Here is a 27,042-nt window from a genome sequence, read left to right on the forward strand (position 1 = left end):
GTCTTATGGCTTGGGGGTAGAAGCTGTTATTAAGGAGCCTTTTGGTCCTAGACTTGGCGCTCTGGTACCGCTTGCCATGCGGTAGCAGAGAGAACAGTCTATGACACCGCCAAGTATATAGGTCCTGGATGTCAGGAAGCTTGGCCACAGTGATGTACTGGGCCGTACACACTACCCTCTGTAGCGCCTTTCGGTCAGATACTGAGCAGTTGCCTGTTCGGCCCTCATTAACTCACACAGCTTATTGCATCTTCCTCATCACATATTTCACATTCCCACCTCTCTTCCATACAGCCACATCATCAGCATACAAGGCCACACCCACTCCTTGTCCTGCCTATTATGTCATCTACAGCAGTGGTTCTCAACTGGTTTTGCCTGGGGACCCAAATTTGACAATGAGAATTGAGTCACGACCCAACATTATGGACTGTCGATGATTACATTTTATAATGTTGTGTTGCAGCTACCTTCTTGGGAAGGCTTCACTTGCAAAAAAGACTGTCTCAATTATGGTGTTAAAGAAAGTCATTACACAGCCACATTAACTGAGCAAACTTTTATTATCAGTTGAAGAGAATAGGCCATTTAATTAGGTGACCAGTTCAGGAGTGGGTGTAAGAAATGATCAGACTCAGAACATGACATCGTAACCAGTGTTTAAAATAGAAAAAAACAGCAATCAGCAGAAATTCTTAATCATCAATTACAATGTCAATAGTTTCACAACCTTACATTTTTTTAAAGGTGTAAGTTTTTAACCAGTTCAATAGAATGTCATATGCATGTCAGAATGAATTAACAATAATAATTAAAATAGTGAATCATAACTTTAGTTTTCAGCCACTTTAACACAGATAGTTAGTGCTGAACGGTGGCATGATTCTGATTTCATGACAGGCGAGAACAGGATACTAATCCCATTACGCTACACCAGAACTTTGGTGGTGTCATTTCCCGGGAAGTGCATGCTCAGCCCACGATCAAATGACAGCTCCACCATCAGATTTTCTTTGTTGCTTGGCAACATGACACTTCCCATCTCCACTCTAAAGGGGTCCCGTATCCAGTCGTCTAGTCTCTTGTTCTCCTCCGGGAAGTAGTCGCACCCTGCAACCCCACAAATGGTTTGTGGGTGAGGTAATAAATACTAGACATAACATGACAATAAACATTTTTCAATCACAATTCTAAACATATCATGTAAAAATAAATGTCAAACAGTATGAAGGATGAACATAGAAGTACATTAGATGTGCACCTAACCAAGTCTAAGAATATTAAATATTATCATGGAGTTAACTGGAATTGGAGTTGAATGTTTCTGATGACACACACTTGAATAATTATGGCCCTTGTTCTGTCACTTTAAAGTAAATGGTGAAGATGTAAACACAGTATTGTCAGCAACACCTTATTTATGATACATAATCTCCCTAATATGTGACAATGACCCATTAAGTTGCATGTAGACAGAATATATTAGAAAAATAAAAAATAAGAATGTAATTACATTTGTTTTAAATATATAAACAATCCTTCTAACTAACCAATATTCTCTGAAATGTCTATATATTTTAGTTTATGCTTAATTATCTGTATAATGTTCCACACATTCAAAGCATTTGTGGTTTTACTTTCTCTCCTTATATAGACAATCGAAGGGGGGGTATACTGTTACGGATACAGGTATCCTGTGTGTGTGTATCCTGTGTGTGCATTTCTTTTCTCTCCTCCTCACAGGTGGCAATCATCATTCCCCAATCAGTCGCTAATCAGAAGACACACCCCCTGTTTCCATTACCCTATCACATTCCCTTGGTTTAAAAACCCTTTCTGTTTGCTTCAGAGTGCAATCTCTCAGTAGTGCAATCTCTCAGTAGTGCAATCTCTCAGTAGTGCAATCTCTCAGTAGTGCAATCTCTCAGTAGTGCAATCTCTCAGTAGTGCAATCTCTCAGTAGTGCAATCTCTCAGTAGTGCAATCTCTCAGTAGTGCAATCTCTCAGTAGTGCTCTGGTTTTGTTTTCGCAACGACATGACACTTTGTCTCCACCTGTGAGTATTGTTTTTTTGTTATGATGGTGGGAAAAGGGGGTACTATGACAAGTCGCCCACAGTACCCGTAGAACTACTTTGTCTAAAAACACTGAACTGGGCGGACCACCCACTATTTTTGGTTAGTTAGCTGTATAGTAGTAGGCTAGTCTAGCTTAGGGGTGTTTTTGGATATTGTTTTTTTTCCTTGGGTCCAGCTCTGCCCCTTTTCTGCCTTTAATTTCCTGAATGATGTCTTGATGTTGCTTCAATATAGCCACATTGTTTTCCATTCTCATGATGCCATCTATTTTGTGAAGTGCACCAGTCCCGCCTGTAGCAAAGCACCCCCACAACATGATGCTGCCACTGCTGTGCTTCACGGTTGGGATGGTGTTCTTTGGCTTGCAAGCCTCTCCCTTTTTCCTCCAAACATAATGGTCATTATGGCCAAACAGTTCTATTTTTGCTTCATCAGACCAGAGGACTGGCTTTTTCCTTGCTGAGTGGCCTTTCAGGTTGTCGATATAGGACTGGGCTGAGCTGGACGCAAGGAAAGAAACAATAAGCATTCAAAAACACCCCTAAGCTAGACTAGCCTATTTCAACCACCGCTAACCAAAAATTGTGTATTTATTTATTACCTACAGGTAATGTATGCCAATGGGTGACCTGTCTGGTTACCCTTTTCCCACAAAGTGACATGTATCCTAAACCACATGAGATTTACAGAGATTGCTCCAGAGAGAACAACTGACAGGGTTTTTAAACCAAGGGAAAGGAACTGTGATTGGGTAGGAGAAAAGGAGCAGGTGTCTTCTGATTAGCGACTGATTGGGGAATGATTGCCATCTGTGAGTAGGGGGAGAGGGAGAGAAAAGAAATACACCCAGGATACACACAGAATACTTGTATCCGTAACTGACATTTTCAGATCATATTTTGACAAAACACATTGGTGCTTACAATGAATTGTCTATTGTCATGGACTTGGTGGGCACTGTCGTCTGTGGTCTTTGTGATATGACTTTAAGCATGTTCTGATGAAACTGTCACTTAATATTTTGTTCTTAGTCTACAAACACCCTACATTTATTCACTCTGTGATAGCGTTGGATCCTAAATGTTAATTTTATTGTCATCCTGTAAATGGTTCAGTGCCTCTAATTTAGGCTGTGTAGAATGGGGATTAAAGGAAATTACCACTACTAGATTATGCTGATGAGGAAAAGAGCATACAGTTTTGGCCTGTGTATTCATTTGCCTATAACTAATCAGAATTCCATTATGTTTACATAAAGAAAATACTTCAAAATGAGAAGATACTGCCATGGACAAGATTGGGTGGACATAAAGTGTAAAGGAGGGGAAATTACTCCCACCATGCAACAGAACAGCTTCAGCTGCGGGGTCTTTGTAATGCAGGTTTGATAGTTATATTTTCAATAATGAATGGTTAGCTGTTATATTTTCAATAATGAATGGTTAGCTGTTATGTGACAATTTAGATCAAACTATTTTATTTTTTGGTGTAGATGGCCGAGGAAGTTGCACAGAACTTCCCTAACATCCCCTCCCAAATGGATATAGAACCTTCACAAAAACACAGAGCAGCTGTGAAAAGAAATGGCTGAGGATATACTAAAAATGCCTGGTATGTAATGAAATTTAATTCAAGGTAAATGTAAATTATTTTTATGTAGTTCATGGCTATGATTTCAGAGTTCAACAAAGGCAACAACTGCTCCACGTGTGCCATTGATAAAGTACCTGGCTGTTGCCCAAAGACTGACTGGGTTAGTAACTTTATTTAACATGTTTATAATCTTTTGACAACAGACGGCATGTAAGACAATTTCTGATAACACAATGGATAGCTAATTTGTCATACGGCATTGACATTTGATACGATTTGTAACGTGTTACACTTTGTTCTGTTTTAGATTGAATGTTTTGCATGCCAACGGTGGTTCCATGTGCTGTACCTAGGGATGAATACAAATGACTTCAATAGGTGTGAAGAACACAAACTGGAAGTGATGTCTTTGTTTAAAATGTATGCTATACCCCATCCACACTGAAGAGGCTCTGAAATGTACATCAACCAGGGATAAAGAGGAAGTAACACTGAAATGTTTTGTACTTATTTGACGTAAAGTGTCTGACATTTTAGAAAATATTAAAGGTCTACAATTTGTTTAATTTGTCAATATTCAATTTGAATTCATTGATTATCTGGCCACCATTATTGTGGTTACATGTTCAGTATATGTATTGCCTGAACCCACTACAGCCTACCTTACTGGCTGTGCAGTTCACTCTCCATCCCTGCTTTGGACAATTAATAACATGACTCTCATACTTTGCACTTTTCCTTTATGGTTGATATTAACGATGAAGGGAGGTATTCTCTTTCTGTCCTATTGTGTATCACTGTTAAATACTGTGGCAAAATAAAGACTTAAGGAAAGGGAAAATAAAAGTACTCAACTACCAATTTATTACAGATAAATATGAAAGAAAAGGGTAAATACAACACTGGAATGAATCCCCTAATTGTCAAACTATTAATGTACAACAATATAGAAGATACAAAACTAGAGGTAATGCAGTATGGGTATATATATCCACTCACATTTCTTAGGTGTGTAATTGACATGACCAAGGAGCTATTGAAATTCTAGTTTGAAAAATAAATGTAAAATCATGTGAGATGAAAATGGACAAAGTAAAGGGTGTGCAATATGTAGACCCACTGAGTGTACATTCTGAACCTTGTTTGAGGTCAGTAGGTCACATAACCAAGGAGATATTGAAATGTAAAATCACCTGAGATGAAGTGTCAAAAGGGTGTGCAATATAGAAGGGTAGTCCGTGGACATTCTGAACCTTGGTTGAGGTTACATGACCAAGGAGCTATTTGAATGTTAAAAAGTCTGCACCCAATACAGCTAGCCTTCAACATATTCTTACCTCTGATTTCTATTGAATTTTGTCCATTTTCTGTTTCAGAAAGATTATAAATATGAAACAATAGCTGGTATCATCATAAAACAATATCAATTTAGATCATACAAGGGACAAAACTTACCTTAAATTGAAAATATATTTTGTCAGTGGTTGCTTGTTGTGAGCGCTGAGGGAACTTTATGCACTTGGCCAGATGACTCTGCATCTTTGTTGCATTCGTCACATGATTTGGCACAGTATTTGCAAATGTACACAGCATTTCCTTCTACATTGGCTGCAGTGAAATGTCTCCACACATATAGTGCCCATTGCATTTTCCTGTTAAGATTTGTGTTTTAAACAAAACAAATACAATTCCATGTACAGATAAATAGTTAAGCAGTTAGGTTAAACAACTACTCTGTAAAATAAATGTTTTAAAATGAAACATGTATGGAAAAGGTGAATTAACACTCCTTGGTTAGCAGGCTCAAGCAAGCTAAAACCCACATTGTAGCAAAAACTAATTAGCAGAAATTAACAAGTTAGAAAATGGTTTAAACACACTTTGCTGTAGGCTACTATTTAACAAAAAAAAACAGTATTGTAATCAAAACTTACCAGAAAGCATGTAGTCCTTGGCTCAGACAGTATAGTAGAGTGTGCTCAATAGCATCTCATTAATGTGCAAGATCTTGAATCAGCTGTACATGTGATGGAAGAACACATGTGAAGGGAGAATGTACTGTACTGTGCATGCAGAGGGTTGCAATTCCATTGAATTGGGGATACTTTAACCAAAATATGCCAAAAGACCTATAATTAATTGCCTTGTGTATCCCACAAAAAAGGGTCACTGTTATAAGCTAACTTTTTTGATGATTTTAAGCTAAATTCACCAAATTCCAGGGCTTAACTTCCCATGGAAAAGGTCCAGGAAAATTCCTGAAATTTACCGGAACATTTCCGACCCTTTTGCAACCCTAGATGCAGCCATTATTTACTATTTTGCGTGTAGGGTTACTATACGTAACTTTAACCCATTTTATAAGAGATTCTCCAAAATTGAAATATTACAGGCATTTATATATAAACTCCAGTCGTACTTTATCAAAAGCCTTTTCAAAGACAGCTATGAAAACCAGGCCTGGTGTCCCCGATATTTCATATTATTCTATTGTTTCCAGTACTTGTCTTATATTATCTCCAATGTATCGTCCATGTAAAAAAAACCTGTCTCATTTGGAGGAATAATATCTGACAAAATCTTTTTAATTCTTTTTAATTCTAATTCTAAGTATTTAGCTGGAAATTTTGCATCATAACACTGAAGTGTAAGAGGCCTCCAATTTTTTTAATGGACTGGATCTTTATATGTACCACGTGGATCCTGTTTCATTAATAATGAAATCAGACCTTGTTGAGTGTACAATAATCTACCATTTTTATAGGAGTGGTTAGAACATGCTAATAATGGTTCTCTGAGTGTATAAAACAAGTTTGGTATACCTCCGCTAGTATGCCATCCAGCCTTGGAGTTTTCCCAGTTTAAAGGAGATGGACTCTTTCTGTACAGATGTTAATTTTACTACGGGGGGATTATACAATTAGCTTCGGGTAGTGGAGATGGAGGAAAACATATGCATAAAGTACTTTACTTCCTCTTTCAAAATATTGTTTGGTGAATTATGAATGACTCCATCATTTGTAACAAATTTCTGTAAAATAAATTGTTGGTAGCATTTCTATGTTGAAGATTGAAAAATAATTTGGTGCGTTTTCCCCAATATTCCTTCCAGTTCGCTTTATTTAAAAAATATATATTACACTGGATCTTTCTTGAATAAGTTCCTCCATTTATTTTTGTTTTTCCCCTAAGTTACTCTGAGCCTCTATGGTACAGTTTTTATTGCTATCTATCTGTACTGTTAGTCCTTCAATTTCCTTTGTTAATTTGGACTCGACCTAAATTGCTTTTGTTTTATAGAGGAGTACTGAATTGCATGGCCTCTAAAGGCACATTTAAAAGTGGCCCATACAATAAGGGGATCTCCTATGTTATGTCGGAAAAAGTCAGTTATAAATGATTCTGTCCTAGTTAAAAACAAGTTATCATCCAGTAGGCTTTGATCAAATTTCCAATATCCTCGCCTACGTGTAAATTCTGTAAGAGTAATATATATATGATGCCAATTATGTGCTGATCCGACTGCATTCTGTCCCCTATCAACACTTTTTAAACTTTTGGTGCCAGAGAGAATTACATAAGAAAGTAATCAAGACGACCAGCTTGATTAAGCCTCTGCCATGTATATCTAACTAGGTCAGGGTATTTAAGCCTCCATATATCCACTAATTCCAATATATCAATGACATTCATGATTTCCTTAAGTGCCTGAGGGTGATACTGTAGCTATGCTTAGTCTAATACAGTGACAACCAGAAAATTACCAAAAAATATTTAGTTCGGTCAACGTAACCGAAATAGGATGTGAAGGTCTATGGTTCTGATTTCTGTGTGCGTGTGCATGCAAGTAGAAAAAACATAGGAGCACTGTTGAACTTTGTAAAGGTGATGACATCCTACTAACCATCAAAACTATTAAACTCTCTGATACAGGGACTTACACCCTCGGACTACAAAGGATCAGGACAGACATGGTGGGCCTGTTTTCTATTAAGGTGCTGCCAAAACCACAGAGGTCCCAGACGAACCAGCGCCAGACACACTCCTCTACCACACCTGGACCGAACCTGCCACCTACCACCACTGTGTAAAATCTCATTCAGGTAATTAACATTAGAGACTATTCAGCTATTGATAAATTAGGCACTGGTTTTGATGGTAGGGACAATTTGTGGCTGTCTTATATGAGTTATACAGGACCCTGAAAAGAAAGGACTGCATTATTTGTAGTAATGCTAGACCTGTTCTGGCTACACACCCATTTGCTATAGGAGAAGGAGAGGGGTGGTTGTGTATTCTGAGAAGTTTTTACCAGGTTAAGCCCAATTCAATCCTCTGTTCCTCTTTGAGCCTTGTGTTTCCTACAGTACCTCCTCATCGGGCCCCTTGGGGTGTTAAGGCATATGGGGGCAATTACAGTTGCATCACGGGTACATGTAATGGCATTGATTATGGGAGATTGCCTGAAGCTGATTGCAGTAGTAACATAACCATTAATGCCACTTGGCCAGTCGCAGGCCTAAACCAAACTTGTGGTCTGGCTGATGTGTGGTGGATATGTGGACCCAAAAGAGTGCTGAGACCCATTCTTAGAGGAGACTGGCAAGGTACGTGTGCTCTGACCAGTTTGAAAATTCCACTGACCATTGTTGATGTTACGGCTGAACAGCTGTTGGGTTCTGTATCCAGGGAACCTGAAAACATTCCATCCCATGAGAGACATAGACATAGTGCTCCATGGACAGAGGATGTAGTTGACATACACACTAACCTGTTGGGAGTGCCAGTGGGCGTTCCTCATGAGTTTCAGGCCTTGGGTAGGAATGATGGACTCTGGCACTTACTACCTATTATAGGTCCAGCCATAGTGGATGCTAGACAGACTGCATGGATTAATTGCATCTACTATAATCAACAGCATTTTGTGAATTACTCCCGTGATGCACTCACTGGTATGTCTAAACAGCTGGAGGCCACATCTAGGGTTGCCAGACAGAATAGACTTGCTTTGGATATGCTTCTTGCCAGTCAGGGGGGTGTCTGCAAGATTTTCGGTGAACAATGTTGCACATATATTCCTAATAACACCAGTCCAGATGGTAGTATATCTAAGGCCCTTAATGGGCTTGATGCACTATCTGCTGAGATGAGGACCATAGCGGGTGTGGAGGAGTCTGACTGTTCTCTTGGTTGGGAGCCTGGTTTGGTAAGTACACTGTTATGGTGGTTATTGGATTTCTGACCCTAATTCTTGTATTTTTATTATTGATGTGTTGTGCTGCTTGCATCATACCGTGTTTTAAGAAGTCTGTTACAGATGTGGTGAAGGCTTCAGGCATGATGCCTTTGCTTGATGCTCCAGTTGGAGATGTTGATACTGAAGCATGCTTTCAGGGGAGGATGGGACTGACTGAGGATGACCCATGGTATGCTGTTGTTGAGGTAGTAGAATAAATATTACACCACCACAGTTCCTTGTTTTAAATTTTTTATGATGTTTTCTTTCCAGTATGTTTGTTCTCCCTGTTGTGAAGGTTTGGAGTCCCTGGGTGGCATGAAGCCCAACTGGTGCAGGATAGGAGCTGAGAGGACCAGATGGTTTATAATAATGCTTTGCTCTGCTTTACTCTGTTTTCCATGACCAAAGTTTTATCCTACATCTTACATGTCAATAAACAATAAAGTCTGATCCTGTTTTTGTCAAAAGGGGGAGACAAAAGCATATATCACTTGATTTGAATTTTTCTTGGTTGATTTTTATTTTCTGTTTTTCTGTCATTTAAAAAAATAAAATAATAATAATAATGTTTTATTAATAATAAACGTTTTAATATTTTCATGAAATGCTATTAACATATTACTATGTTGGGACCGCTGAAATAAAGGATAATGAGTGACACCCTAGCGGGTGTCAAAAGGGGGACTTAAATTTAACACCATTTTCTTTTATTCTGTTTTTAAATGAGCTGTTCTCTTTTGACATGAGGGTTTTAAGTTCCTAGGTGGCTGGTAGCCAATCTAGTACATAGTGGGATCGAATGGAGGACATGAAGGTATTTTAAACTTTGTAACTGTTATATGATTCATTGCTGAATTTTTGTTCACACCCTTGGGGGTGTGAAAAGGGGGGATTGTTGGATCCTGTGTTATACAATATAGCCATTACCATATATATGATTGAATATTATCTGCTGTTGGCTTGTGTGGATGTATGTATGTGTTATCCAACATAGCTGACTTGAAACATTGTTAACAGTTTCAGGGCCATGGGCCTTTCTCATGATGGAAAAATACAGAGTAGCATGGGGTGTTGCGAGAACAAGCGGTCTTTTGTTAGATAACAGGAGCCAGGTGCGAGATAACGGTATGGAACATGAGCGCATGGATGTTCTTCACAGCAACAGTTACATCTATCAACAGAAGCGCCAAGAGGCGGGGACCCGCCTGAGCGCCTGCAATAGGCTGAGCAAGTTTAAACCACGCCCAGCCTCTACTGTGATAGGCCAACAGACGGGTTGGAACTGTCTATCACAGTATAAAGAATACTGTTTACATACATCTTGTCAGTTCTCTGTTCTGCCCTGCGTGGTATTACAGTGAGCCCGCATATACGAAAGTTGCATTTGCCATTTATTACTTAGCTAATAAAAAATACATAGTATATAATCTGTGACTCATTGTCATATTTATCCTGATACCAGATTCGAATTTACGCAACCCTAACAAAGGCTTGAAAAAGACTGTTGAGTTTGCATGTGGTGAAATTAAGGATGTGAAAACGAGAGTGGCAAAAGTTGAAAAAAATGTGGAAAGGGTGGAAAAGAATAATAATGTCTACCACAGACGTCTCACTGATCTGGAACAATACACAAGAAATTGGAACCTGAGACTCTACGGCATGCCAGAGGTGGAGAATGAAGATGTGCGAGGAGAGGCTATCCGTATCTGCCAAGAAGTTTTGCCTGCAGAGAAGAACAAAGTTGGTGATACCATCAATTTTGTGCATCGCCTCGGCAAGAAGCAACAGCAAAACGATTCAAGACCCAGGGGTATCATCATCCTATTCACTACCAGATTCTACAGGGATGCTGTCTGGAAAGCTGCTAGGAAGAACGCCTTCCTTCAGAGCCATGGTATGCGTTTCGCCGAGCATCTCAGCCCGGAAGACATAGAAAGAAGGAACAAGTTGTGGCCAACGATCAAGAAAGTACGAAATGAGGGGAAGGCTGCTTACTTCGTCGGAGGACGAGGTTTCATCAACGGTTCAGAAATCCATATTCCTCCCTAAAATCTCACCAGAAGGAACAGGTTGATGGTTTCAGCCATGGTACATTTACATTACATTTAAGTCATTTAGCAGACGCTCTTATCCAGAGCGACTTACAAATTGGTGCATTCACCTTATGACATCCAGTGGAACAGTCACTTTACAATAGTGCATCTAAATATTTTAAGGGGGGGGGTGAGAAGGATTACTTTATCCTATCCTAGGTATTCCTTAAAGAGGTGGGGTTTCAGGTGTCTCCGGAAGCTGGTGATTGACTCCGCTGTCATGGTATTCTCATTTCCCTTATGTGGTTTACCTAACAAGCATCAGGTGACTATTTTACAGGAATACTCAGGTATTTCAATATATTAGTTCATTCTTGTATGACCAGAAGACCTATTTTGTTTACAAACTTACAAACAAGACTGAAAGCTGAATTTATGTTTTATGTATACAGTAACTAAAATACTGTTTTAAATGGCATACAGGTCTGCTCTGACTTTACACGGTTATTGTTCTGTTTAGTTATTAATACTTATTTCCAAAAAAGGTCTTAGGAACATTTATATGTAAAACATTTTGTTATTCAATTATTTTATGATCAGTTTTCATATGTACTTAAAATAGTAGGTACCTTTTTATTTAAATTATTATTTGTTGTTTTATTTCTCAGAATAGTTCCTGATTACACTAAAGAGGGTTTTTAGTCTCTCTTACTACAAGAACCCTTGGTTTGGTCTTGAACATAATTTCCAATTGAGTTCAATTTCAAAGCCAGATAACGTCAGCTCAAAGGTTATGGAATAAGCTATTTTCACTTTAAATTGACTTAAATGGTGCAGATCTCGGTTCCTTATCGTTTACGTTCACTGCTCCTACGTTTTTGACTCATCCTACTACAGTTTATACATTTATATAATCTTTGTTGTTTTGTCTTTGTCTATATTATCTCTTAATGATAGGGGTTACGAAACAGTGTGAAGCGCAAGGCCTTATTTTTATTTGCTAAACCATTTCGAACAGATTTGAGCTTTTTTCAAGAGTCTCACTCAATTTTGGCTGATGCCAACTTCTGGAGGTCACAGTGGGGCAACGATATTTGGCTCTCCCATGGATCTGAACGCTCCGCTGGTGTCACTACAATGAAAAATACCTTTGATGGTAATATTCTACACTCGGAATGTGACCCATTTGGTCACTTTATTTGTCTTGTGATCAGTTACAATGACATTACACTCATTACTGTAAACTTCTACGGGTACAACACCAAACATGAGAATGATGAGTTGCTTGAATCTATAGAGAAACATATACTTCATTGGTTATCTAAATTTCCCAATTCGTTATTATTGATAGGAGGGGACTTTAACATTACAATAGATAATTCAACTGATAGATGGCCCCCAGGTAGGCCAACCAATCATAATTTGGGTTTAATACTTTTTATGTTAAAGTTTGATCTTACTGATATATGGAGAGAGAGGTTTCCGGCTGAAAGACCATTCACTTGGAGTAACAAAACAGGTTCCAGACAATCCAGAATAGATTTTTGGCTTATATCTAAATGTATTGATAGTGAGTGTGTTACTACAAATATTTGTACTACTCCCCTCACAGACCATAGGGCTATTTACATTGATATCAAAATATTTACCCCTGATACGAACCTTGGTAGAGCATCCTACTGGAAGCTAAATAGCTCATTATTAAATAATGATATAGTTACATTTGAGGTTAAAGATCTGCTCTCACACTTTTGGGAAAGGGCTTGTGAAGAAAAATCTTATTGCAAGAACTGGGAGCTCTTTAAATTTGAGGTGTCCAAATATCTTAGAAAATATGGTAGTAATCTTGCTAAGACCAGAAGAGCTGAGGAGGAAAAGGTGATCATTAAGATAACTTCCCTTTCTCAGAGGTCCCCAGCTGACCTCTTGGGGGAGGAGAAGATGGAACTAATTGAGTTACAAAATAAACTGGATAATATATATACATTAAAAGCAGAAGGAGCCTTTATTAGATCTAGGAAAAAATGGATTGTGGAGGGAGAACAGAATTCATCCTATTTCTTTAGACTTGAGAAATTTCACTCTAAAAATAACACTATCCATAAGTTAAACATGGATGGTGTTATTACAGATGAGCCAAAAATTAATCGCTAAATACTGCAGCAATTTTTACAGAAAATTGTATAGCTCTACGTACTGTCAGGAATCCACAGATATGTTTTTTAACTCACTGAATAATGTTCACTCTATCAGTGATATAGAATCTAAACAGTGTAATGAACCCATCAAAGTTGAAGAGATTATAGAGTCTATCAAACATCTAAAGAACAATAAATCACCAGGTATTGATGGAATTACATCAGAATTTTACAAATTATTTTCTGAACAAGTAGCCCCCTTCCTATTTGAAGTCTTTTTAGAGAGTATGAAAAACAATGTTCTCCCTCCTACAATGAGTCAGGGGTTAATAACACTGATACCTAAACCTAAAAAGAAGTGCTGCTCATCGATAACTGGCGTCCAATTTGTCTTCTTAATAATGACTATAAGATATTAGCCTCACTACTTGCAAAAATAATTAAAGAAGTCATGGATGCAATCATTGATGAAACACAGTCTGGCTTCATGAGAAACAGACATATTTCTAACAATGTCAGACTAGTATTAGACATACTTGACTACTCAGACTTAATAACTGAGGATAGCTTCATATTATTTTTAGATTTTTATAAAGCATTTGACACAGTAGAGCATCAGTTTCTCTTCCACTCCCTTGAGAGACTTGGCTTTGGGGATTTTTTCTGTAAGGCTATTAAGACTCTCTATGCAAATGGTAACAGCTCTATCAAATTGAAATATGGCACCTCACCTAGATTTGAGTTAAAGAGAGGAATTAGGCAAGGTTGTCCCATCTCTCCGTACCTGTTTTTATTAATCACCCAACTTCTTGCAAATTCTTTAAATAATAGTCCTGTACAAGGTATTTCGATAGCTGGTAAGGAAATTATTATAAGCCAGCTGGCTGACGATACTACACTTTTTCTGAAAGACACGAACCAAATTCCCATATCGATCAATGTGATACAATCCTTTTCCAAAGCGTCTGGTCTATATCTTAACATTAATAAATGTGAAATCATAGCTCTCAAAGATTGTGTGACACCTTCATATTATGATATTCCAGTAAAAGAAGAACTGACATATGTTGGCATAACCATTACAAAGGTTCAGAAGTCTAGAGGCTTACTAAATATTAACCCTCTTATTTAAAAAAAACAGAAGAAACTAAATCAATGGCTACAGAGGGACTTCTCTTTAAAAGGTAGAGTCCTAATAATCAAGGCTGAAGGTATCTCTAGACTAACATATGGTGCTCTATCATTATATCTTGACCGTAAAATAAGCAAGGAGATAGACCAGATGCTTTTAAACTTTCTTTGGAGAAACCGTACCCATTACATTAGGAAAACTGTTGTAATGAACATTTGAGAGAATAGTGGACTGAATTTTCTGGACTTTAAATAATACTTTTAAGATCAATTGGATAAAACAATTCCTAAGAAGACCCACTTCTATCTGGAACTTTATTCCTCATCATGTCTTCTCTACTTTTGGTGGCCTTAACTTCATGTTGTTTTGCAATTATAATATTGACAAAGTTCTAGTGAAACTTTCTGCTTTTCATCGGCAGGTTTTCTTGTCATGGTCCTTAATTTCTAAACACAATTTTTCTCCACACAGATATTATATATGGAATAATCGGGATATATTGTATAAAAATACCTCTCTGTTTTTAGAATATTGGTTCCGAAATAATATCCTATTGGTGAGCCAACTGGTAAATGCAGAGGGTCTTTTACTCAGTTATAAAGAATTCTTATCACTTTACAAGGTCCCTGTAACACCTAAAGATTTTGCAATTGTTTTAGATGCCATTCCCTCAGGTGTTGCTATGTTATTCAGGAACATGTTCAAGACCTGACCCCCAGAGCCTACCTTCTGTTGACCCTGTTGACTCATCAGTAGGAAAGATTTGTTTCTCTTTTGGTCCATTCAACAACAGAGCGATACGATCCTTGTTTCAGCAGGATGTTGTATCTATACCTTATGTCATGCCTTATTGAAATGGATTTATTGATCATATCTGTTGGAAAAAAGTTTGGATGTTGCCACACACATACCTACTTGTTAACAAAATTAAGGAAGTTTCCTTTAAAATTATTCATAAATATTATCCTGCCAACCACTACATGAAGAAGTTTAAGGAAAACATCAACTCAAATTGCTCCTTTTGTAATGACCACCCAGAAACAGTTTTGCATCTTTTTTGGCATTGTGTGCATGTAAGAAAACTGTGGCAAGACATCAGTATGTTTATAATTGAACACATTTATGAAGACACTATTGTGGAGAGATGTACTTTTTGGATTCTTTACATACAATAGAAATAAGCGTAATCCTTTTTACGTAATTAATTTCATTATTCTTTTGGACAAATTTCATATACACAAATGTAAATATACAAACAGAAAACTACATTTTCGTACCCTACAAAAATACATTGAACGGTTAAATGCTCTACTAACAAAAAAACTGTTAGAATTGTAAGTATATGCATGTCCCTGTGTAATTGTAATGTGATATTGTACCCCCTAGCTCGATTGTCTATTGTTTGTAATCTATGTATGATTGTGTTCCCTCATGTGCTTTATGTATTGATTTGTTATTAATTTTTTTTTTATGTAAAAAAAAAAAAATGTCGCTAGATTCCATTCCATTTCCGGACACAAAAAAAACCCTTCTCAATGTCCATCCGGAATCCCCAAAGATAAATTGTATAAAATGCGGGATTTATAACTTTGTGGCTGTGGTAACAAGTGACAACCCTATTCCTAGTTTAGTTGACAGATGCCGGCATCACTCTGTTCGTCCTCCCCGTAACCGCTCTACTCATGTCCCCCGCTTCTCTCCTCAGCGCTCTAATCCTACCTATTCCTCTCGCAGAAAACGGTGCCACGTCTCAAACTGCCTGCGTATCTGTGTGGTAATTTAGCTCACGTTTAACCATTCACTCGGTTTTAACGCGGGCGTTGTTAGCTAATTAACTACCTTACTTCGTTCCTCCTTCCCCTACAAATCAAGCACGCCTTTACTGTGGCCAATCAGAAACGATAGCATCGTAGCGGCAATTTATAATCAACTTCCATCCATTGTCATTTTAACCATCCAGCAACACAGCAGCACCTTAAAATATGTTTAGTGTCCAGCAAAGGACAAATGACAATGTAAAAGAGTATACTTTTGAATTGTAATTAATGAAGTGAAATTATGAACTGGCAAGTAGCTAGCTAGCTAACGTTAGATAAGTGATTTCAGTGCGGTCGCTCATGAGGAGAGTTCGCTGTGTGACAACGCCGGCAATCTGACTGCTTTCATGCTAGCTGTTACGGCAACTGCACAGATTCATATCTTTGGAACATCTGTTCTAGCTAGCTAGCGTCCTTATTTCATGAAGCATATCCATTGAAGATGGAAAAGGATGTTTCCAGCGTAAGCAAACATAATGGTGAGTGTTGGTCGTAGGTTGACGGACTTCTATAAGTTACACTACAGTACTTAACGGGTTATTTCTTGTTTTTGTCTGTATCTCCATGAGTTTATTTGTACTTTACAGCCACGAAGACAGATCTGAGTTTGTTGCTGGAGTGTCTGAAGTACCAGATGAGATGTCCTGATTCGCAGAAACAAGCGCTTCTTACCATCTATTCTATCTGTCAACAGAGAGGTCACACACACAGAAAATCCCCCTAAAGATAGATTTGTCAATTTGTCTATAAATCTAACAGTTATGCAATGGCACTGATGTTATCTCTCTCTTTCTCAGAGGAGAATGTGGACTTCTTCAGAGAGATTGGAGGGGTGGTGTTTGTGTACAACCTCTCCAAATCTAGTGCTCACGCAGAGGTCAGGGAGACCTCTCTCTTCATACTGGGAACGCTGGCAGAGGCCAATGGTGTGTGTGTGTGTGTACTGGTAGTGTACTTTAAGCAGGTTCTCTCTGATGCTGTATGTGAATTGTAAACATTGTGTGTGTGTGTGTGTGTGTGTGCGTGTGCGTGTGCGTGTGTGTAGTGTACTGTAAGCAGGCCTTGTGTAGGAGGGAGCTGTTCAGTGATCTGACAGATGGTCTGATGCAGCAGGACAGCCCACTGACCCAGAGGAGAGTAGCTGTCTACCTGATCTCTGTCCTCGTCGCCAACAACAGTAAGCGCTGCGGTTGAGAATTGATTTTGGACAGGGAGTGATTGTCATGACAGGCATGTGTTTAGCTGGTACAGCCAGAGGAGGATGGACCGCCCCTTCTTGGGCTCCCCTGTCTGGTGCCTCTCAAGGTTACTTCCTTCCATTAAGTTTTTCCTTGCCACTGTGGTACTGCTTGATCTTTGGGGTCTAGGCCACGTTACTGTAAGGCACTTTGGGATGTTTATGTGAAATCACTGTATATTACACATTAAATGTGATTGTGTGTGCTGCTTTAGGGTCTGGACAGATTTTCGCTCAGACCTCTGGCTGTCTGGACATCCTGCTAGACTTGTTCAGGTAAACACTGAAAAGCACCACTGGTTTTCAGGCAGAAGTTTCCAAATGGAGAACTAATTTACTTTTACAGAGGACCTGGATGGTCGAGGTGAGCAGTAGATACAAATAGCACTGAAACTATATAGGACAACACCAATTCCAGTTCAGGTTGATTGATTTTCCTCTCCACAGGACTAGTTTCCCTCTCTCTGGCAAGGCCACAGTGAAACCTGCGAACATCACTCAGCTGTTCCAACTCTGGACCTCTGTGTCCAGTGCTCTCTGTGGCTGTGTCAACAACCCCCAGAATGGTAACACCTGTGTCCGTGTGTATGTTTGTGTTCTTGTACAGTGTTCTATGCAGCTGAACATAAAATAAACCACTGTGGTTACAGCATGCATGTGTGTATCTTGCAGTAGGTTAATGTTTTAGAGAGACGGAACAGAAGGGAAATTGAAGGAAGAGTACCTTTTTTGTCTCATGTCTTAACCCTTTCTTTCCCTAGAGGAGAGCCAGCGTATCTGTGTGTCAGCCTTCCCCCTGGTCAAGTCCTGGCTGCAGCAGCTCTCTCACCCCCAGGCAGAGATGGTTCAGCCCATCTGCTCCTTCATAGCCATGACGGTCGCCAACAACCGTGAGTAAGACCGGGATGATGCACTGACACTGTTTGGAGTCCGTTACTTGCATATGTGTCCATATCTTGTGATTTAAAATGGTCGGTTAGCCTTTTTCAAAGATTTGCTTAAGTTGTCTGTCACACACAGAATACCTAGGTTGCTCTTGCAATGGATGATTTGTAATTGTAATCTGACTAGTTTTCTAAGTGTAGTAGTGTTGGTTTTATTTCCATGATGGCCTGACAAAGATCTGAAGGATTGATGCAGACCTTCAGTCTGTAGAGGTTACAGTATCTTGGAGTGTTTTGGTTTAGACAACCTTTCACTAACTGTTCAAATGAAGGTCTCTCTCGTGTCATGGATGGATGCTCTTAGTCTGTAGATACTACAGTGTAGAGAACAGTTTTGGTTTATCTATTGAGCTCCCATTATCTTGTAGTTCACTCCTTTCTCTGAGTCTCACTATCTCTCCCTCTGGATCCCTCTCTCTCTATCAGATTGTGCTCAGGAGAGTTTTTCCAGAGTTGGCGGGCTCAGAACTCTGACCCAAACTCTGATTCACTTTGCCTCTGATGCCTCCCACAGCCCATTGGCCTGTCAGCTGTCTGTCATCATGACCAAAACCGTGTCAGCCTGCATCACTGACAACCGTGAGTGAATCACTCCCTGAATCGCAAATCAACCCCTACCCCCTAGGCAACTAGATTCATCGGCGGGGTGATTTTTGTCAGAGCGGAGGGTCGGGGAGCTGGAACATAATTATAAGAATTTGTATACTGAAAATCGAACACAACAACAGTTTTCATACCTTGATTACATTGAGACACAATCACATATATCCTAAATCATTTTTTGCTGAATTCCTGATGATTTTACAGACTTTGTTGCCAAAAACACACAAAAAATATATTTTTTTATTAGAAACTTTGGGGGGGCAAAAAATAAATTTCTCACAGGAAGATTTTTGCCTGTTGCCTTTCCGTGCTATAGGCCTAGGCACTTGTATAGAACTCATTCACTCTCATACAGCAATGTAAACCAGCGCTCCTCAGGTAACCAGTCCATTCTCTCCTCTGTGCGTAGCTGTGTTGGTGTCAGGTCTGGCAGGTTATGGTTTGGTTCCCCCCCTCATCTCCCTGCTGTCCAGCCCCATCCTGGATCCCCAAGGCAGGCTAATTATCATACTCACCCTGGGACACTGTACTGAGGCCTCTGGTAACTAGCACAACTTAATTGGAAACAAATAATGACCATATTACATCAATGATAACAGCACAGTAATAACTGGAATAACTACTAGAGTATTTATCCCCCCCCTCCAGAGGAGCACCAGTCTCAGTTGTTACAGTGTGGAGGTCTGTCCCTCATCATCACTCTACTGACGGAGTCTACCAGCGAAGAGCTCAGGAAGGCTGCTACGTTCATACTGCAGACCTGCAAACAGGCTAGTGAGTGTACACACACACACAGACACACACACACACACAAAGACCTGTGTTCAAAGGTCAGCGAGTCTGTTAAAGTGAGTCTACCCATTTGATGTCCATAGCACTCATCCCAGCTGTGTCTCTGTGTGGTGCAGTCCAGGGGGTGTCCCTGGGTCAGACTGGGGAGCTGGGTCAGACTGGGGAGCTGGAGCCCCCTGTGGACATGGAGGGGTACTGGAGGTCAGCACGAGACATGCTGCACAGGATCAACCAGCTGGAGAGACAACAGGCTCAGGTGTACTAAATACACACACACACACACACACGCACACAGCAATCTTTACAAAGGCACTACAAACATCGGTCTTCTCCCCCACACACAGGCATATACACTCAGTCCCTCATCCACGTGCACACTCCTCAAACCCCAAGCCTTTATATAGACACACAATTCTTCCTCTTATCTCATGTGTGTGTGTGGTGTTGGGGTTGTTGCCCAGGGAGCTGAGGAAGAGTGGGAGGAGGACACACAGAACCCCCCAGACCAACAGAACCCTGCAGGATTGGGGAGGAAGGAGCTACTCTCACCCATACCCCTCCCCCCAACCCCCCACCACATCTCCTTACCATACGAGGAGAGGAGAGGAGGAGATGAGAGGTGTGAGGAGAGTTGGAGAGGAGTAGAGTGGAGGGGCCAACAGAGAAGATATGGAAGGGGAGGAGAGAAAGGAGAGGAGAGGGCAATGGATGGCGAGAGAGAGACCCCTGTCCTGCCTGTCTTAGCGAGGGTGGGTAGAGATGGAGAGAGAATGAAGCGAGACCAGAGAGAGGAGAATCAACCCACAAACAGAGGGCATGACCTAACGGTGAGGGTCTAACTAGGTTCCAGTCCACTCCCCACACAATTGTTCTGTACAGACCCTTGGCCCCTACCCTCTAGGCCAGGCCTGGACAATTCCAGTCCTCGGGGGCCTGATTGGTGTCACGCTTTTGCCCCAGCTAACACACCTGACTCCAATAATCAACTAATCATGATCTTCAGTTAAAAATGCTGGGAGTGTAACCAATCAGGCCCCTGAGGACTGGAGTTGCCCAGGTCTGCTCTAGGCACTTCATGTTCACCTGAAAGGATTGGATAGGTATAACAAGCAATATTGTAGCTCCACCATGTCGTATGATATGCTGTCAAAAGTTGTGGTTGTTTTGACCACTAGCGTGTAAGGAGACTGGTATTCCAAGCCAGTGAGGAGCCACAGAAACACAGCCGCAGCAGCAGAGAGCGAGAGAAGAGGACCTGCAAACACTCTCTCACACATCAAGAGAGGGAGAGCGACAGGGCAGCATACAGAAACACACCGGCAGAACAGGAAAGACGCACTACGCTGCACACACTTGGAAACGCACAAAGAGAGAAGAAAAGGGACAGGAGCTCGGCAGCTATGAGAAACACTTATCCTCTCTACACGAACACACTGGCAGAGAAAGGCAAAACCACACAGACCGAGAACTGCCGAGATGAGCACCCTGGGAAGAGATGGCAGACTGTGTCAGCCACGGGCCATGCTGGACTTGGTACAGCTGGTGTCGCGGGGCAGCCGCGGGGCAGTGGTGGAGAGGATGAGAGGTGTTCTGTATGTCTGGGGACGGGAACACTGGTCGCCTCCTCTTCCTCCAGGCCACTAGAGGGACACTCCCAGACACACCGACATAGGTCAGTACACTGCACAATATGCAAATGCTATATTTATTGAAACATGATTCTTAATGTTATGTAAGAAATTAATTGGAATTCTGTATATACCTGTTTTTTTTCTCCCTCGTGGTTCGGGGTTTAGCCAAGTGTTCAAGTGCCCAGCTCCAGGCAAGTCAGGTTTGGGCAGGCAGAAGAAACGATTGGACAATGAAGGTACAAAATGTCACTGGGATAAAGTGACAATGCAAAACTGTGTTTATCGCTTCATCGACTGTTCTGAGAGAAAGCTGAACAGTCTCTTACCAAATCCCAACAGTAATATAGTTCTTGCCTCTCTCCCCACCTGCACTTTCTTAGATGTCCTCTCTGTGTGTTCTGAGCTTCTGGACAGTGAGATACGTAAAATAATGGAGACTCCAGCCACCACATATAAACCCACCTATAGGTGCTCAGGTGTGTGTGTGTGTGTGTGTGTGTGTGTGTGTGTGTGTGTGTGTGTGTGTGTGTGTGTGTGTGTGTGTGAGTATACAGTATAGTGTGTGTTTGTTTGTTAACCCAGCTGTTTCCATCTCCCCAGGCTGTGGGTTGCGGTTCAGTGAGGTGACCAGCCGGTCATTCCCTGTCCTCCAGAGGTCCTGTCCTCACAGCTGTGACCTGCACATGGTGCTGCAGCAGGCCACACACAGCTACACAAAGAGCCTCCGAGAAATATGCAGGAGGAGAGACGCACACATGACCAAGCAGAGAGAGGGAGGGATGCAGAGCGTCTCGGATAACTGCAGAGGTAAGAATTCTGAAATGCTGAACACACACGATCTGACGCGATCTGACGTGATGTGTGTCCTGTTGTAACAGATGCCAGTCTAACTCCTATCCATAAAGGAACCCTGCTGAAGAGCTTCTCAACCCACAGAGGACAATACAGAAATGACCACAACCGTAAGATTCACAATCTCACCAAAAAGTTATATCCTCTGTCTTTGGGTTGGAAACGACAACCTATTATATTATTCTCTATCGCGCTCTTTCCCCCCCCCCCCATCTCTGTCAGATGTGAGTCTCACCCCTCTAAAGAAGCGTAGTCCATATGGAGATATCACCCTGACTCCTGTGCGTAGAGGTGGTCTGATGAGGAGTGTCTCCTCTGTGACCACCAGGGGGCAGGAGAGAGGAGGTACAGGATATTCAGACAACATAACACGCTGCAGCACTTTAGCCTTCATTTAACCTGACTCATAATGAGATAGCCTTATTGCTTCTAATGTGTCCTCTCTCTCTCTCACACACACATACACAGATGTTAGTCTCACTCCCTTGACGAAGGCTCGGCCCTCTGAAGGTAAGGAAATTAAGCTTTTGTTGAAATGTGATACTGTATGTTTTGTTTCGATTTCTTTTTGGATGGAAGTGTGTTTAAATATTACTTCTGGAAGTTGTTCTGATCATGCCTCCTAGCTGTCAGGGTTATATAATCATGCATTATGGTATTGTGCAACAATTACACTGGTATGATTGGGGGTATCTCACTCGATCATTGCAAGGGGTCAGAGGTTAGGGTCAGTCAGGATACAGAATGGGGTTAGAAAGAGGCTGAGATTTGGGCTAAATTCAAAATGGGTGTTGGAGATTGGATAGTTATGGGATAAGTTGATGATTGGAGATGGTTGAGTTATGGGATAAGTTAGACGGTGGTGACGGGCTGCTTTGAGGTTATAACCAATATGCGACTTGAATGCCTGTGTATACACATGCCTGTGTGTGTGCGCATTTGTGGTTGTGTGTGTTTCTCGTGAGATTCCTGGTGTCCAGTATATTCCTGGCAGCACAGAGGAATGTTGAACCACTGCCAATGTTCTCACAGGCCAGAGTGGCCTTAGTTGTTCAACACTAGCTCCTAGCTACAGTAGTCATCACTCTGTTACTGAGCTCTACAGCTGTACGATGCTAGTTTAGCCCCCCTCCCCCCCTCCCCCCTCCCCAATGTCATGTAGCAGTGTCCACTTCTAGTCTTTTGTGTTTCACTCTTCATTAAGATTTACTCTTGCCCTCTCTTTTTGAACACATGCTTCCTCGTCATCCACTTTTTTTTGTCTGAAATACTACATTCTCTCTCCGTCTGTCTGTCGCCCTCTCGTGTGCTCTAGTCTCTCCCCCCCCCCCCGCCCTCCTCTTCTTTCTGTCTTTATTGTCTTTCTCCCTCTCTGGCCATTGAATCTCTCCCTTGTGTACTATTGTTCTGGTTGCAGGCAGCTGTATTAGGAGTGACGTAATGTCACTCCATTGGAGAAGGGAGGGAGAGATGGTATTTAGTCTTTATTAGATTGTCTGTGTTTAGTTCAATACGCTCTGACAACTGTTGGTCTCTGCTCTCAATGAGGCATGACATCGGTTCTTTGCTTTCTGTCTCTCACCCTCTTTCTCTGACTGACCCACACACACGCACACAGAATAATGTTCTCTCTCTCGTTGACACACAGACAGGAGAACAGATCATGGGGAAGATGGTGCCATTGATGATCAGCAGGAGACTCTGTTCATGGGAAAACCTTCTCTGACTGTAAGGAGAGAGAGACCAGCTCTGTCTCTGTAGAAGTGTGTGTTGAATGGAGGTTAATCTATAGTGGATGGACTGTATAGGATGGCTAGTGTTCTAGTTACCAGGCAATGTGACAGCAGAGACAAGTATGTGTTTGTGTGATGGTGGCTCCTTCCCTGTTCAGTAGGGACGTTTGTCTGTTGCAAAACCAAGCAAAGGAGGATGATGACTGATTGTGTTTTGTCTCATGTCCTCTTTCTGTTCTCTGCATTCTCGTACATTCATTCTTTCCAATTTAAGCCCTGCCCTCTTTCTCTCTCTTCATCTACAGAGGGAGAGGAGGAAATTCAGCCGTGACGAGGAGCGTTACCTGTTTCGAGGTTTGGTCTATCCTGGAACACCATCCTGTGGTCCTATCCCTTCCAGCCGGGGCGCACCAATGTAGATCTGGCCAAGACATACAAACACCTGCAGGTAACAGGCATCAACAATGGTTTTACAAATGTTTGTCATTGACTTCAATTTCAGTTGGTGAGTATTCTACTGAGCCTGCTGTCTCTCTGTCCCGTTCTGTCTTGTTCCCTCTCATTTTCTCTTTCTCTCCCACAGGCTAAATTCCAGGGTATGGATTCAACCTCTCCCTGAGATCTGAGAAGAACACACTGATTTGTCTATTGTACATCACAGTAATATATTTGAAATACTGTAATTTAATATTGAGGTAATAGTTTAAGTACTTACATTTAATCCCCAGTTTGAATTGGTAAACTTCTATTTTGTACTACGGTAAGTAAACCACATGAAGATGTATTTGAAATGCGTTAATTTAATACTCATTGAGGATTAATGACCGATCTGTTCTGTATTCCTCAACCTTTGTTTTTTACGCAGCAGTATTGTGGTGCCTATGTGAAGTAGTTGAATATGATTTGGAATAGAAACATTAATCATTTCCATTTAACTTGACATTTTTCATAATTTTGTTCACTGTTCATGTAAGTCTTGAGACTGAGATGGTTGTTCACTTGTCATCTCCTGAAGTTGTTTCTATTGAATTAAACAAAAGGGTGTCCAATATGCAGCAATGTCTCATTGCTACTCTCACACTATGCCTTTTCATTCAGGGACCCTAGAGGCTTCAGGGAATGAACAACGATGATTTCTATTTACTGACTTGAGTTTAACTGCTTTCTCTACTTCTAGAGAGTTGATCATGTTTGTCCCTCAAGGAGAAAGGCTTTCTACAGCTTGTTGTTACACTGAATACAAATGTAACATGCAACAATTAAAAATATTTGACTGAGTTCCAGTTCATATAAGTAAATCAGTGAATTGAAATAAATTCATTAGGCTCTAATTTATGGATTTCGCATGACTGGGAAGACGATGTGCATCTGTAGGGGCGTGGATCAGAAAACCAGTCAGTATCGGATGTGACCACCATTTGCCTCATGCAGCACAACACATCTCCTTCGAATAGAGTTGATCAGGCTGTTGATTGTGGCCTGTGGAATGTAGTTCTGCTCCTTCAATGGCTATGCGAATTACTGGATATTGGCGTGAACTGGAACATGCTGTCGTAATGTAGATCCAGATCATCCCAAACATGCTCAATGGGTGACCATGGAAGAACTTGGACATTTTCAACTTCTAGCAATTGTGTGCAGATCCAGCACTATCATGCTGAAACATGAGCTGATGGCTGTGAATGAATGTCACAATGGGCCTAAAGATCAAGTCACTGTCTCTGTGCATTCAAATTGCCATCGATAAAATGCAATTGTCTGTAGCTTATGCCTGGCCATACCATAACCAAACCGCCATCATGGGGCACTGTTCACAATATCAGCAAACCGCTCGCCCACACGACACCATACACGCTGTCTGCCATCTATCCAGTATAGTTGAAACTGATTAATCCGTCAAGCGCACACTTCAGAGTGCCAGTGGTTATTGAAGATGATCATTTGCCCACTGAAGTTGGTTAAGACTGCCAAACTGCAGTCCGGTCAAGACCCTGGTGGGGACGACAAACATGCTGATGAGCTTTCCTGAGACGGTTTCTGACAGTTAGTGCAGAAATTTTTCGCTTGTGCAAACCCAGTTTCATCAGCTGTCCGGGTGGCTCGTCTCAGATCATCCCGCAGGTGAAGAAGCCAGATGTGGAGGTTCTGGGCTGGCGTGGTTAAGCATGGTCTGCGGTTGTGAGGACGGTTGGACGTACTGCCACATTCTCTAAAATGAAGTTGGAGGTGGCTTATGGTAGAGAAATTAACATTGAATTCTCTGACAACAGCTCTGGTGGACAAACATTCCTGCAGTCAGCATGCCAATTGCATACTCCCTCAACTTGAGACAACTGTATCATTGTGTTGTGTGACAAAACTGCACATTTTAGTTGCATTTTATTGTCCCGAGCACAAGGTGCACCTGTATAATGAGTGTGCTGTTTAATCAGCTTCTTGATATGTCATACCTGTCAGGCGGCAGGTAGCCTAGTGGTTAGAGCGTTGGACTAGTAAAGGTTGCAAGATCAAATCCCCGAGCTGACAAGGTCTGTCGTTCTGCCCCTGAACAAGGCAGTTAACCCACTGTTCCTAGGCAGTCATTGAAAATAAGAATTTGTTCTTAACTGACTTGCCTAGTTAAATAAAGGTAAAATAATCCATCCAACTTCTTTATGTTTTATTTATCTAGGCAAAGGAGGAATGCTCACTATCAGGGATGTAAACAAGTTAGTGCACAACATTTGATAGAAATACGATTTTTGTGCATATGAACATTTCTGGGATCTTCTATTTCAGCTCATGAAACATGGGACCAACGTTTAACGTTTATATTTGTGTTCAGTATAGATATTAGAGTTTGAGACAATTTTATGCAATCCATGATTATGGGTGTGTGAGTGTGGTTTAAACATGCATGAAACATAGGAGACTGAATGGGAGAAGAAAAGGTACGTGAAAGTGCAGAGTAAAAACAACAGCAGGAGCTCATACTTTTCTTACATGGACTTTTACCAGCAATTGGAATTTGGTTCTGATCGCTAGTGAGAAGAACCTGTTGAGTCAAACTTCTGTTCAATACTCCTGTGTTATAAAAGAGGTTTTATAAACTCAGAAATGTTTGACAATTATGATTTAAATTAGCTTATATTATGATTTCTGATAATCAGTAATCTCTGAATAGTTTTTTTACTTCAGAAAACGAATAATGAAGTGCTAATAGCGACCACCAGTCAGACT

General features: G+C 40.8%; 1 protein-coding gene and 1 long non-coding RNA gene across 6 annotated transcripts; both read left to right on the top strand.

The window, feature by feature from the left end:
- Positions 1-1,948: 1,948 nt before the first annotated feature.
- Positions 1,949-4,216, top strand: LOC124001404. 2 transcript variants are annotated; one of them, XR_006832779.1, is made up of 5 exons: positions 1,949-2,057; positions 3,338-3,461; positions 3,572-3,690; positions 3,759-3,832; positions 3,980-4,216. It is a non-coding gene; the product is annotated as an uncharacterized LOC124001404 (long non-coding RNA). The 2 variants fall into 2 exon arrangements; XR_006832778.1 differs by lacking the exon at positions 1,949-2,057 and adding an exon at positions 2,769-2,890.
- An 11,204-nt stretch (positions 4,217-15,420) lies between these two features.
- terb1 (telomere repeat binding bouquet formation protein 1) lies at positions 15,421-25,101 on the top strand. 4 transcript variants are annotated; one of them, XM_046307922.1, is made up of 22 exons: positions 15,421-16,510; positions 16,619-16,729; positions 16,829-16,957; positions 17,077-17,208; positions 17,484-17,544; positions 17,716-17,834; positions 18,030-18,158; positions 18,639-18,791; positions 19,225-19,356; positions 19,464-19,589; positions 19,691-19,863; positions 20,069-20,434; positions 20,783-21,279; positions 21,404-21,474; positions 21,619-21,714; positions 21,839-22,045; positions 22,144-22,200; positions 22,313-22,435; positions 22,559-22,600; positions 23,739-23,818; positions 24,129-24,271; positions 24,407-25,101. In XM_046307922.1, the coding sequence occupies exons 1-21, from the start codon at positions 16,474-16,476 to the stop codon at positions 24,240-24,242; spliced, it is 2,955 nt and encodes a 984-aa protein (XP_046163878.1). In that variant the 5' UTR covers positions 15,421-16,473; the 3' UTR covers positions 24,243-24,271; positions 24,407-25,101. The 4 variants fall into 4 exon arrangements, with proteins under 4 accessions (XP_046163878.1, XP_046163891.1, XP_046163870.1 ...); XM_046307914.1 differs by having other exon boundaries at positions 15,424-16,510; positions 22,117-22,200; XM_046307931.1 differs by having other exon boundaries at positions 15,428-16,510; positions 19,724-19,863; positions 22,117-22,200; positions 24,407-24,874.
- The last annotated feature ends 1,941 nt before the right edge of the window (positions 25,102-27,042 follow it).

Source organism: Oncorhynchus gorbuscha, linkage group LG02, assembly GCF_021184085.1.
Source record: "Oncorhynchus gorbuscha isolate QuinsamMale2020 ecotype Even-year linkage group LG02, OgorEven_v1.0, whole genome shotgun sequence".
Lineage (NCBI taxonomy): Eukaryota > Metazoa > Chordata > Actinopteri > Salmoniformes > Salmonidae > Oncorhynchus > Oncorhynchus gorbuscha.